We start from the raw sequence: 12,460 nt of genomic DNA on the forward strand, positions 1-12,460 counted from the left end.
GCCCTCCTTGGGGTTCCCCTCCTTGGCATTCCAGGAGCTTCAGCTCTCCCCCAGATTTCCAGACCTGGCTTTGGTAAGCCTGGAGGGGGTTTCCAAGAGAGATCTTTGTTTGCCTTCTGGCTCTGCTCTCAGGGATGCAGAAAACTCCTGACCCACAGCCACCCCTTCCACCTTTCAGGAAAAACACCATTTTTGGGGCTGTGGGGGCTGGGTGCTGCTGCAGGGATGTGAGAGGAGGCACCACAGGGAAAAGCCCTTCTCACCCAGATTTGGGGACTGCCAAAAGCACCCTCCTCAATTCCACCTCTCTGGAAAAGGAGGGGTTTTTAACACCCAGATCCTTCCTGGCAAAGCTGCTCAGGCTGCTGTCTCACTTCCCTGGCCTCTCCCTGGCTCTTCTGAGCACCAGCCTGACGTCAGTCTCACACTCTGAATAAATTCCTAAACTCCCACCAGACATCTGGAGACTTTCCCACTCTCCTATGGGAAGCCCTTTCCATCCAAGGACCTTCAGCTGGTCATTGACCACTGGGTTTACTTGAGAATTTAAAAATTCTTGCAACACACTCAATTAGCTTTGAAAAAGTCCTGTCTTTTTTTTTTTTTTGGTTGGGATTGTTGGTTTTTTTTTTTTTTTTTGGTTGGTGGTTTTTTGGGTTTGTTTTTTTTTTTGTAACAATGACAAACTACTTCCTGAGCAAAACAATGAGATGTCAGCATATTCACAATATTTCAGCATTATGTGCTAAGCCATTTGTATCCAAAATCATGCTTCTAGAAAAAAAAAATAGTAGGCCAGCATAGTGCCAAGGCTACTTGGATTTTATTTTTCATTTTTCCTCTTTTTTCCTTTCTTCTTTTTTCTTTTTATTTCTTTTCTTCTTTTTTTTTTTTCTCCTTTTTCTAAATATTCCAGGCCTGCCTGAGTCTTGATAATTGAGAAATGAGAACAATTTGCTTCTCAAGATGGGCAGTGAAAATAAAGACAATATCCACCAGTCCTGCTGCCCTTCCTCTGAGAGGAGAACAACCCCATCAGAGCTGAGGGAGGGAGCAGTGCCTTTTCTCATCTGTTCCAAACTCTTATCACCTCCCAGTTCTTGGAGCCTCAGACCTGGGGACAGATTTATTTTCCCCAAAGTTTAGGAGGTATCCATATCCTCCAGTTATCCTCTGATTTGCTAGGTACATTAAAGCATGTGAAGGCATCATGAAAATACATTAAAACCTGTCTTTTTCTACTTGGTACCTCATCTTACACAAAAGGAACAAATCCAGCTAAACAACCACTGGGGAATTGTGCCCATGAGCCGAGAGGAATTATTCTCTTTTGAAGAGTTCCATTTGGGAAAACCTTTCCAGAAAAAAAAAAAAAAAAATGTGTTTGGGAGAAGTAATCATGAAAGGAAGAAAGAAGACTCAGCTCAACAATAGGAGCTGGATAATTCTCACAAAAGTTATTACTGATCCTTGCTTCCAGGGGAAAAATGGAGGGGGAAAAAATCCCCTCTGGATAAATTCAGCTTTCTGGAAAAGGGTTTGAACTTAACACTTCCATCTTGGTGATGCTTTGCTTTCCAGAGGAGATAAAAGATAATGACTGACTGAATGGCATGAAATCTCCATGCTTATCCACACCTCTGGAGAACATGCTGGGCTCCACTTCCTTCCCTTCCCACATTTTCACCCTGACATAATCTTTCCCATGTGCTCCAAAAAAAGCCCTGAAGGTTTCTCTGGGTCTGGAGAGTCACCAAGTGCTCTCACGCCCTGGTGGTGTAAAAGCCAGTTTGTGTCCAAGGGAGTTCTGCTGGAATTTGGGAGCAAACCCTGTCAGGCCTGATGGGACACCCCAGGAATCAGCAGGAATCCCGAAATCAGCAGAAATCTGGGTGTTGCCTGGGCACCAGAGCAGCAGCCCTGGCACAGGGGCAGCACCTCAGGCCCTCCTGGGGCTCAGGCAAGCACCCAGGGGGCAGGAGCAGGTCCTGGCAGCCCAGAAGGTGTGGGGGATGGCCCCACCTTGCCATCCCTGTCACCTCGTCACCCTGAGGGCAGAAATGATGCTGAAGGTCAGGGAAAAGCTGGGAAAAGAGAGTTTCCTGTGGTGCCACAACAGCCTTGGTGAGAGCACCAACGTCAGCAGCATTTGGCATCTTTTGGGGAAGAGCCTGGACTTGAGGTCTGGTTTGGTGTGGTCCTGAGCTGGTGATGCCTTGAGCTTTTAGCTTTTCTATTTTTCAAGTCCTGTACTGCAGTAGTGGATAACTGCAAACTCCATGTGGAGTGGTGGTTGTTGTCCTCACATTTTAGTCAGACACAAACAATCCTTCCAGGCCTGAGAACCAAGGCATCATCACAGCCTCCGACCCAAAAAATACAAACAAAAGGGAGCTGTGGGAGGAGAAACTGGGGGTGAACGACTTCATTGCCTGAAGGTGAAACTGGAGGACTTGATGCCTTGGGAAGGCAGGCCTAGAATAGAGAGCTGACAGGGTTCCAGAATAAAGCAGGGATTTATTAAAGGATCTCCTCCATGGATCCACCTTGGGCAGCACCAGAGCTTAGCCACAGCTGCACCCAAGATGAACCAAAATGGTCCCAAAATGGTCCCAAAACGGACATGGGGTCTCTCCCTGGGATCAGTTCTGCTCCATTCCCACCTTGCAGTTGATTGTCCCAGCCCAGCTTTAGCCCAGCCAGTCCCACCCTGCTTGTTTTTCTCTCTCCAGCCCACGGGGTTTGTGCTCCTGGGCTGAGATTGGGATCATTTGTCCTTGGTGCCCAGCTAGAGCAGGAATTGTTTTGTCTCCCTGCTCTGAGCACAGAGCTCACCATCTCCTGATGTGAAACTCACACACTAAAGCAGCACAGAATGTGAAAAATATAAACCTGAGGCATCAGTTTAACCCCTGAAATGCAAATGGACCAAACTCATAATTGTGTGAAAAACTCATGACCATTGTCCATTTTGGGTGCAGCCCATGGGAGGTTTCTGACAGCCCGAGCTGTACCTATTGAAGGCCTTTAATAAACACCCACTTTATTCTTTTAACCCTGTGCAGCCTCTGTTCCTGGCAGCCCCTCCAAGGCCTCCCTGTCACACCCCTGGCAGCCCCAGGATGGGGCCTGTGCTGGCCAGGAGGAGACAGGAGAGCGGCCAGGCAGCAGGAGCACTGCAGGACAGCTGAGGTTCCCACAGCCCGCAGCCCCTGCTCCCCAGGCACCCACAGCTCCTGAGAAAGCAGCCCCCAGCCTGGCTGGAAATGGAGCTGGTGACAAATGAGATCCTGGGACAGGAAATGTCAGGGCAGTGCTGGTGCCTCTGTGAGCTCCTTTGAACTGTGGAGACATTCAGTTCACATTTCAGGCACCATTTATTTCACTGCCATGTGTGGCTTTGTCTTCATTTGCTTTTCCTCGCTGAGCATCACCCTTGTAGTTAAACTCTCAGTTCCTGGGGGATTTAGAATCAGAGGAAATGCAAGCATCTTTAAAAAAAAAAAACATGTTAAAACTAGAGTATTTTTGCACTGGGTTCAGTATTGTAGCAATGCTCCTCTTTCTCTGCTGTCTGAAATGCAGGAGAAGGAAAGGCAAAGAGGAAACCGCCTCATATCCCTGGGAGTGGGGTAAATCTATCACAACAAAGGGTCATGGTCACCACTTTCACTTCTGGAAGAAGAATTCCATTGCTTTTCCTGTGCAAGCCAAGGTTCTTCATGTCTGCATTGATGAAAAAACCTTGCCCCCAGGCTGCAGGAGCGCTGTTATTCACCCTGGGGGAGCATGGGATGCTGAAATGCTCTGGTTTTATCCTAATTTAGAGGATGTGAAATGCAAGAAAGAGTGTTCACAGCACAGGAATGATCCAGCCCTCTTTGTTTCTGTTTTCCCCAGGCTCCCTACTCAGAGCTGGACACGTGGGGCAGAGTTCTGAACGTCTCTGTCCACAGCCATCTTAGAAACCTCCATTTGTGACAAAATCCTTTAAAGGAAACAGCCAAGGCCACAGCGTGGGGGAAGGTTGGCACCACCCAGTGCTGCTCCATGAGCCTTCCCAAAAATCTGAATCCAATTTCCAGGATGCTGGATGGTGACAATGCACCAGCAGCTTCATAAGCTTTTTTTTTTGTGTGTGTGTTTTCCATCCAGGAGCCGGCAGGCTGGGATTTTGGATGGGAATTAAAACAACCCAGCTCCCTCTTGCTGCTTGCTCATTGTTCAGGGGCTGCTCCCCGTTTGCCCAGCCCAGGGAGCTATTGTTCCACGGGGGCACTGTCAGCCCAAACTCAAACCACACTGCAGGCAGCACAGGGCTCTGTGTGACCCACAGCACAGCCCTGGGCTCCAGAGTGACCTGCCCTGCTCATTCTGCCTGCACACACAGCCCACTCTCCTCCACTACCAGGACACTCTCTGACCTGTTCTTAATTTATTGACAAGGAGGATGCTGCAGCATGAAATGTGTCTTGGTGCTGGCTCTGTCAGGGCTATGATGCCTTGTGCAGGCTGCCCTGGAGCAGAGGCTGGGCAGAGTCCCAGAATAAAGCAGGGATTGATTCCAAGGATCTCCTCCATGGATCCACCTGGGGCAGCACCAGAGCCCAGCCAGAGGTGCACCCAAGATGAACCAAAATGGTCCCAAAATGAACACAAAATGAACAAATGGTCACAAAATGAACCCAAGATGAACCAAAATGGTCCCAAAATGAACACAAAATGGACACAGGGTCTCTCCCTGGGATCAGCTCTGCTCCATTCGCACCTTGCAGTTCATTGTCCCAGCCCAGCTTTAGCCCAGGCAGTCCCACCCTGCTTGTTTTTCTCTCTCCAGCCCACGGGGTTTGTGCTCCTGGGCTGAGATTGGGCTCATTTGTCCTTGGTGCCCAGCTGGAGCAGGAATTGTTTTGTCTCCCTGCTCTGAGCACAGAGCTCACCATCTCCTGATGTGAAACTCACACACTAAAGCAGCACAGAATGTGAAAAATATAAAAGCTAAAACCTGAGGCATCAGTCACAGGGTGCTCTGAGGGTTTCCACGCACTGGTTAAGGCAGCATTGTCCTGCTGAGTGCTGCCAGCAACACTCCCCTCTTTCCAGCCTCCAAACACAGGCTGTGGATGCCCTCTGCTGCTCCACCGCTGTCAGTTTAAGGTTTTTTCCTGTTTCTGGAGATATCCTGTTGTTCCTGCAAAGATTAACCAGCTAGGTATAATTTTCATTCCTAATAAATGAACATGTGCTGTCAATGGGCTGCTGCAAATATTGTGCAGGTCAGAAATCTGTTAAAAGGCAGCAGAACAAAGCGCACATCACAGTTTAAATTGTAGGTTTTCTGCTTTGAAAAGCTGATGTGCTTGTGCTGGTATTTCAGCAGTCCCTCCAGTATCACGGAAAAGGAGAGGAGGGCATTCTAATAAAAACACCACTTGTTAAAAGCTCTAATTCCACCAGCTTTTACACACACCACCCTGGGCTGGGAGCAGTGCAGAGCCCAGCTCAGTGCTCTGACAGTGAGAGGGGAACCACAGCAGCAAGGGGAGCAGCTTGGTCTGACTCCCAAGGAGGGACAGCAGTGGGGAGAGAGCGTTAAAAGGTTTAATTTCTGTCTTTGCTGTGGATAAGTGCAAGGAGAGCATCCCTGTGCAGCAGCAGGGGAGGCTGGCTCTGTGGGGTGATCCCACAGCCCTGTCACTCCCAGCAGCTAGCCAAAACCCAGGGCCAGGCATGCTGTTTCCATTAGAGGAAGAAATTGATGAAGCAATCAGAAACTTGCCCGATGCACTGCTGTTTTTCCGCAGTGAATGTGCAAGGCCCCATTTCCCTTCCCCCATTGTGTCTGAACAGCAGGAGAGACGAGACTTTTCCGTTCCCAACTCCAACACTTTTCACAGCTAGGACCCTTCCTGAGGACTGCTTCTTACCCTTTTCCCTATGGATGCTTTGCAAACGTGGCTTTGGCTGGCTGTGCCCCCTCTGTCCCTGGCTTTTCCACCCTCTCTGCTCTGGCTGCTGTGCCCCACAAAGCTGGCTGGGATAATTCCAAAGTCTGCCCTTCTGCATCTGTGCAGGCAGCACTGCCTGGCTCCTGACCAGCCCCACACCTGGCCTGCACCTTGTTTCCACTAGCTGGATGGAAAAGAGCTCCCTCGGGGGCTTTTTTTTTTGCTTTTCACCCCCCCAAAAAAGGGATGTCTCCTCCCCCTCCTTGGTGTGGGATCTCACTCCAGCTGAAGGCCTGAAGAAGCATTTTCTGTCAGTGCTTGGTCCTGGAAATACAGATTTCCTCCTGTTAGCAGGTACTAAATGAAAATGCAATCACCAGGTGGAGAAAGCAGCATGGGGAGATGATTTCTCCCTCCAGGTGTAAAGAAATCTTTCACCACAAGGAAAAAGGAGAAAAAAAAAGGAAAAAAAATCCTACAGCAAAGCAGGATAAATAAACCTTCCCTGACTCGTGCACCCTACACACAGCTGTAACTTTCTGGAGGAGGTCAGGGAGTCCATCTGCTCATGGTTTCCTGCCTGAGGGTATTCACAGGGAGAGCAAATGGACAAGGGCTGTGGGGGTGAAAACAACCTGACAGGGCAGAGGTGAGAGCAGAGCAGCTGAGAGCAGTGTCCTTTGAGGACACACTGCACCCTCCTGGCTGTGGCTTTTGGACAGAGATAGCTAAGAAATGTGTTGGACAAGTGGTGGGAAGGGCAGCTCTGAGCAGAAAACAGGGGAGGGACAGAGGGAGGAGGGAGCAGCACACGGGGAGCCATGGCTGTGCCATGGGGAGGAGTTCAGCTCAGGAGATGCCTTCCAGGTAAGTGAAAAGCAGATATTTGAGGAAACTGGGGATATGTGCTGAGATTGTGGAAAGCAATAAGGAATTGATGGAGCTTTTGTTGATAGAGACACAATGAATCCCCCTTTTTATTATTTCCCTTAGTACTACAAAGTGTTCACAGCTGGAGGAAGGGGCCACGTGGGAAGAGGGCACCAAGAATTTTGTCTTTTAAAGCACAGGAACTGCACACTGACCATCACTGGCTCTCAGTCCTCACGTTGCCAACCTCTTCAGCTGCCACTCACCTGAAATTACTCTGATCACTCCCCTCTGTCCTGTGCCCCTGCACCTTAGGCAACTCACCCTGAATAATTCTGCTTTTCAACCCCAGTAAGCTGCCAGCCAGGTGTGGAGCTTGCCTGCTTGAGCCTGCTTCCATGCAAACTTCCAGCTGGGCAACCCAGCTCCTGGCTTGGCTCCTGCAGCCCCAGCCCAGTGGGAAGCAGTGAAATCCACGTTGTCCAAGGAGATGTCACTGTCACTCTCCCCTTGGCACATCCTCCCAGCCTTTCTCTGTCATTGTTTGCAAAATGGTTTGGTTTGGGGTTTTTTCCTCCCCTCTCAATAAACTCCTGCAGCTGGCAGTTTATTTGCCTTTCTCATGTTTCCCCCCATAGCACAGGCATTGTTCCTGCCTCCCTCCCAGGCCACTCTGTTTCTCATTAGTCTGTGTTTGTCTCTTGCTCTGTACGTGACAAGCAAGCTCCGTTATTATTACACTTTCAGCTTTCATCATCAATTCTTCCCTGCTCTGCTGCTGCACAGGACACCACAGGGACAGTGTGAGGACTGCAGCACCAGCTCCTCACCCTGCCTTTTTTTTTTTTTTTTTCCCTTAATTTTGGGTGCTGGCTTTTGCAGCTTTCCCAAAATCCTCTGCAGGGCTCCCAGGATGAAGGAGGAATTGATGAATCTGACTCCATGCTCTCAGAAGGGCAATTTATTATTTTATGATCTATATTATATTAAAGAATTCTATACTAAAACCATACTAAAGAGTAGAGAAAGGATACAGACAGAAGGTTAAAAAGATAATAATGAAAACTGGTGACTGTCTCCAGAGTCTAACACAGCTGGCTGTGATTGGTTATTAAATAAAAACAATTCACAAAAATCCAACCACCTGTTGGATAAACAATCTCAAAACACATTCCAAAGCAGCAAAACACAGGAGAAGCAAATGAGACAAGAATTGTTTTCCTTTATTTCTGAGGGTGCTGAGCTGTGGGAGCCTGCAGCAGCTTGTGCTCTGCGGTTGTGTCTCATTTTCTGACCTGCAGAAAGAAAGGGCCCCTAAATTGGGGGTGTCTCAGGGGACAGGTGGCGAGTTGGAGTGCTGGAACCATGGGGAAAGCATACCTGAGAGGACCTGTCTGGAAGGGAATGGGAGAGGCTGGGCTCTGATTAATGAGTCAAACACTGCACCAGGGCTGAGCAAGGCAGGGCTGGGGATGCCAGTGGCTCCAACAACCTCTGCCCTGCTGGGGATGCACAGAGCAGCTCCCAGGTGCTGGGCCTGGGCTGCAGACTGGCTCCCAGCTAAGGGGAGAGGCTGATGAGACTCAGGCTGGGCTGATCTTACCGTGGCACAGCCCTCCCTTGCACTCTGACCGCAGAATTTCCCCTCTGCAGCACGGGGCCACTCACAGGTAGCATGAAGGGCCTCACCTCTGCTGGGCCACGATGGGCTCAGGTACACCTGAGCCTGACCTGGGAGGCACCTGCAGCCCCTCAGAAGGTGTCAAGGGCTCAGGGAAGGTCCCTGATCCACCATCCATCACCCAGGTGTCCCATGGCCCAGGCCAGTGTGAAACTCCCCAGCCTGGGGGATCCCTGGGTGTTCCCCCCAAAGATGATGGACACAAACCCAGGTTTGTGGGGTTTTTCTATTATTATTATTATTATTATTATTATTATATTATTATTATTATTATTATTATTATTATTTCTATTATTATTTCTATTATTTCTATTACTATTATTATTATTATTATCCATTTTATTATTATTATCCATTTTATTATTATTGTGGGGTTTTTCCATTTTTGAGGGTTTTTTATTTACTTATTGTGGCTTTTTATTTATTTGAGCACAGCTTGTGCTCCCTGGATTCTCCACCTCTCAAGGGATGCAGCCTGCAGCCACCAAGAGGGCCAGAGGAAGGGGATCAACAGGACTTCATCAGAATCCACAGAGTGGTGATATTTTTCCTTCTTGGCCTGTTTCTCTGTCATTTTCTTTCTCTTCCAGCCCACCCCTCCTCCACGCTCCTTTTCCTTATCTCCCTCTCACCTTCACATTTGCTGCTAAATAATAATCCATATTATTGACTTGAACACATTTGCACCTTAACTGGGGCAGAGGCATCTCTCCGATAATTTTAACAGCCAGACCTTAACAGGGTAAGGGCCAGGTGAAATGCCCAGCAGAGGATTTATCAGCAGGGCAGTCCCCCAGCAGAGGAGAGGTCTTTTCCCTCTTTGGTTTTTCAGACCACCCTGAACCCAGAGGAGCCAAGAGCCCCTTCCCTGTGCTGATTCAGCCTGACAGGAGTTTCACCCGAGCATCTTCTCCCCATCACCAAAACCACACTGAAGAATGGGGCTCCAGGCAGGTGTTGGCACTTGCTCTGTCACACAAATGTCTCAGGTTAAGCAATATTGATAATTTCCAGTGTTTTCCATTAGCACGGGCAGCTACTGGGCAATGCCATCATTTTTTCACAGAAAAAAATTTTTTTTTATTCATGAGAATAAAGCTTGTGTGCAATTTATGAACATTGTGTAGTCATTTTTGTGCTTTAAAAACAAAAGCAGCCTGCTGCAATCTCCCGCCACCTAGTCTTGGTATCCCAGGCACAAATCAGACCCTGAGCCCTGACATTCAACCATCCAAAGCACAGTGACTCTGCAGGTATTTTCCATGGAACATCCCATTTGTGCAGTGAACAATTATTTCATCGTTTTTAATTTCCTCCCTATCTATTCCTCTTTGCCAAAGAAAGCAACTCCTGCTTGATTAGGAAACTGAAATCATTCACATTTCAGAAAATTTAAATTCCTCACATTTTCAGATGCTTTTGAGAAGGGGCAAAAAGCTGTGAGAGGACTTAATTAGGGAAAAAAATAAAAATGAAAGCACATCAAATGTTTGGGGTTTGGCTTTACAGAGTCACAGAATCATCAAGGCTGGAAGAGACCTTCAGGACCACCCAATCCCCCCAGGACCACCATAACCACCCCCAAAAACCTGTCCCCAGGTGCCACAGCTGGACACCTCTGCAGACAATGACCCCACCACCTCCCTGGGCAGCTGATTCCAATGCCTGATCCCTCTTTCAGTGAGGAAACAAATTCCTAATTGTCCTGGTTTGAAAGGAAGTGGTTTTTTTTTTTTTTTTTTTGGAGACAGTGGTTAGCCCAGTGGGGGCTCAGGTGTGAATATTGGCACCTGTTTGGGCCAATGAGGAGATGGTTCCGCCTCTGAGAACACAGGGTATAAAGGTAGAACTCCCAGGAAGTGATGCTCTCTTGCTTGTCGGTCAGCAAAGGGATCAGGTCAGTTCTCTCTCCCCCTCCGGCTGTAGGCCGGGTGGGGCAGGGGAAAAGGCCACGAGGCGGCCTTGGATCTTGGAGAGAGAGAGACCGAGGGGGGGGGAAGTGGAAGGATGGAGGGGTGGAAGCAGTGAGGAGCAATTCCCCCCCCCCCACCCCGCTTCCTAGAGAGAGAGAAAGGAGTGAAAAGAGATAAGACCTGCCGTACAGCTCCTGGGAAGTCGGCCAAAAGTGAGAAGGGAGTCCGGCACCTATAAAAGATGATTTTAACCCTTTTGTTTCCCTCATGATGGAAACCTTCCAAACGTTGATCCTCCCGGAGGACAGAGATAAGAACAAGAAGAAATGGACAAGTGAAATGAGAGGTTTGTGTGAGTAGGGAGTAGTGGAGATAATGAGAAGAATGTACTTGGGAGGAGATAAACGGAGGAGCAGGTTTTTTTCGGCTGTGGATGGACTAACTTTCTATTGTAACGCAGAGACTGCGGTTTTGGGGGGAAAGCAAGGAACGTGGCAACATCCACAGGAGGAGATGGCACTGGAGTTGAAGCCTGTGAATCAATTATCTTCTTAGGAGTCAGTGACTCCTGTTCTTCTGCTCCTCTCTCCTTCAGCTGCTGCTGCTCCTCCTCTTCTTCCTCCTCCTCCTCCTCATCATCCTCCTCCCCTTCATCATCACTCAAAGATCCCAGCACTGATGCCATATTGAAGCCTTCAAGGATCTCATGGAGCTGCTCACACACCTCTTCTCCCAGACAGTTACCATTGAGATCCAACTTCTCCAGCTCTGTCTTATCTTCAATAGCTTCAGCAACTGTTAGAGCAGCATCTCGCTTGATCTCACAGAAAGACAAATTCAGTTCCTTTAATTTATGAAGTCCTTCTTTAACAGCATCAGCAATAGCAGCAGCACCCTTGGAATGCACCAGGCAGTCCCCAAAGTTGATCACTTCAATCTGGCGAAGTGCCTTCAGAGTGTCTGCCATGGCCACAGCTCCTTTCTCTGTGAAGGTGTTGTCATTCAAGTTTATCACCTTCAGCAGTGGGTTGATAGCAAAGGCCTGTGCCAGTGCTGTTATGCCAGGATTGTTGATTTCCATTCTATTCTTTGTGTGTGTGTGTGTGTGTGTGTTAATAAAGTCTTCTTTCCTTTATTCCTAAGTTGGAGTTTGCTTGCTCTGTTTCTGGACACATCTCACAGTAGACACCAGGGTGGATGTGTTTTCATAGAAGCAGTGGCATTGTGCCCCGTCTAAAACCATGACACTAATTAATCTGACCCTGCCCTGGGTCAGATTAATTAGGAATTAATTAATTAGTGGATCTGGGCCTCGCCTGACTAAAGAGGAATGTCCTCATGGAATTCAGTGGGATGGCAGGTCCTCAGCAAGCTGCAGATTCAAGGGGGTGCCAGGAACTCCAGCTGCCAGGAAAACCCTCAGACTTCTAAATCAAGTACAAAAAGAGATATCCAGTGCTGGAAATACAGATTTCCTCCTGCTAGCAGGCACTACATTAAAGGGCAATAACCAGGTGAAGAAAGCAGCATGGGGAGATGATTTCTCCCTCCAGCTGTCAACAAATCTTCTGCTGCAGGAATTAAAAAAAAAAAAAAATTAAAACTCTTACAACAAAGCAGAATAAATTAAGTTTCTCTCAGTTCTGCACACTGCTCTCAGCTGTAAGGCCAGGGTTTTCTGGAGAAGGTGGTGGAGTCCATCTGCCAATGGATAATACCAGAACAGGAGTGAACCTCCCCAAGCACCAGCAGGTGCTGGGGGCACTGCAGCTCAGGTTCCTAAGCTCTTTGGCAGAAAAAAAATGGGAATAGTGGTGATTTAGGCTCCATGAGGAGTGTGGAGTTCTGCTGTGGCAATGTGCTGGCCAGCTATTTGAAATACAAACGTTCAGAGCGGTCACCATTTTCCAGCTGTGCCTTCAGCTGAATTTGCAGTTATCAGTTGATTCCTGCCCCTCAAGGGTGCCTCCCTTCCCCCTTAAACATCCTCTAATGTTTGGTGGCTTCTCGTTAACAGTGGTGCTCTGGTGACAACTTTTTCGACCAGA

At 48.4% G+C, this 12,460-nt stretch overlaps 1 protein-coding gene across 1 annotated transcript; it reads right to left on the minus strand.

The window, feature by feature from the left end:
- Nucleotides 1-10,644: 10,644 nt before the first annotated feature.
- Nucleotides 10,645-11,493, minus strand: LOC127061161 (ran GTPase-activating protein 1-like). The gene has a single exon (XM_050987699.1). It carries the CDS (start codon nucleotides 11,491-11,493, stop codon nucleotides 10,678-10,680), a length of 816 nt encoding a protein of 271 aa, XP_050843656.1. The 3' UTR covers nucleotides 10,645-10,677.
- Nucleotides 11,494-12,460: the final 967 nt, after the last annotated feature.

The sequence above is a fragment of the Serinus canaria genome, unplaced genomic scaffold, assembly GCF_022539315.1.
Source record: "Serinus canaria isolate serCan28SL12 unplaced genomic scaffold, serCan2020 HiC_scaffold_132, whole genome shotgun sequence".
Lineage (NCBI taxonomy): Eukaryota > Metazoa > Chordata > Aves > Passeriformes > Fringillidae > Serinus > Serinus canaria.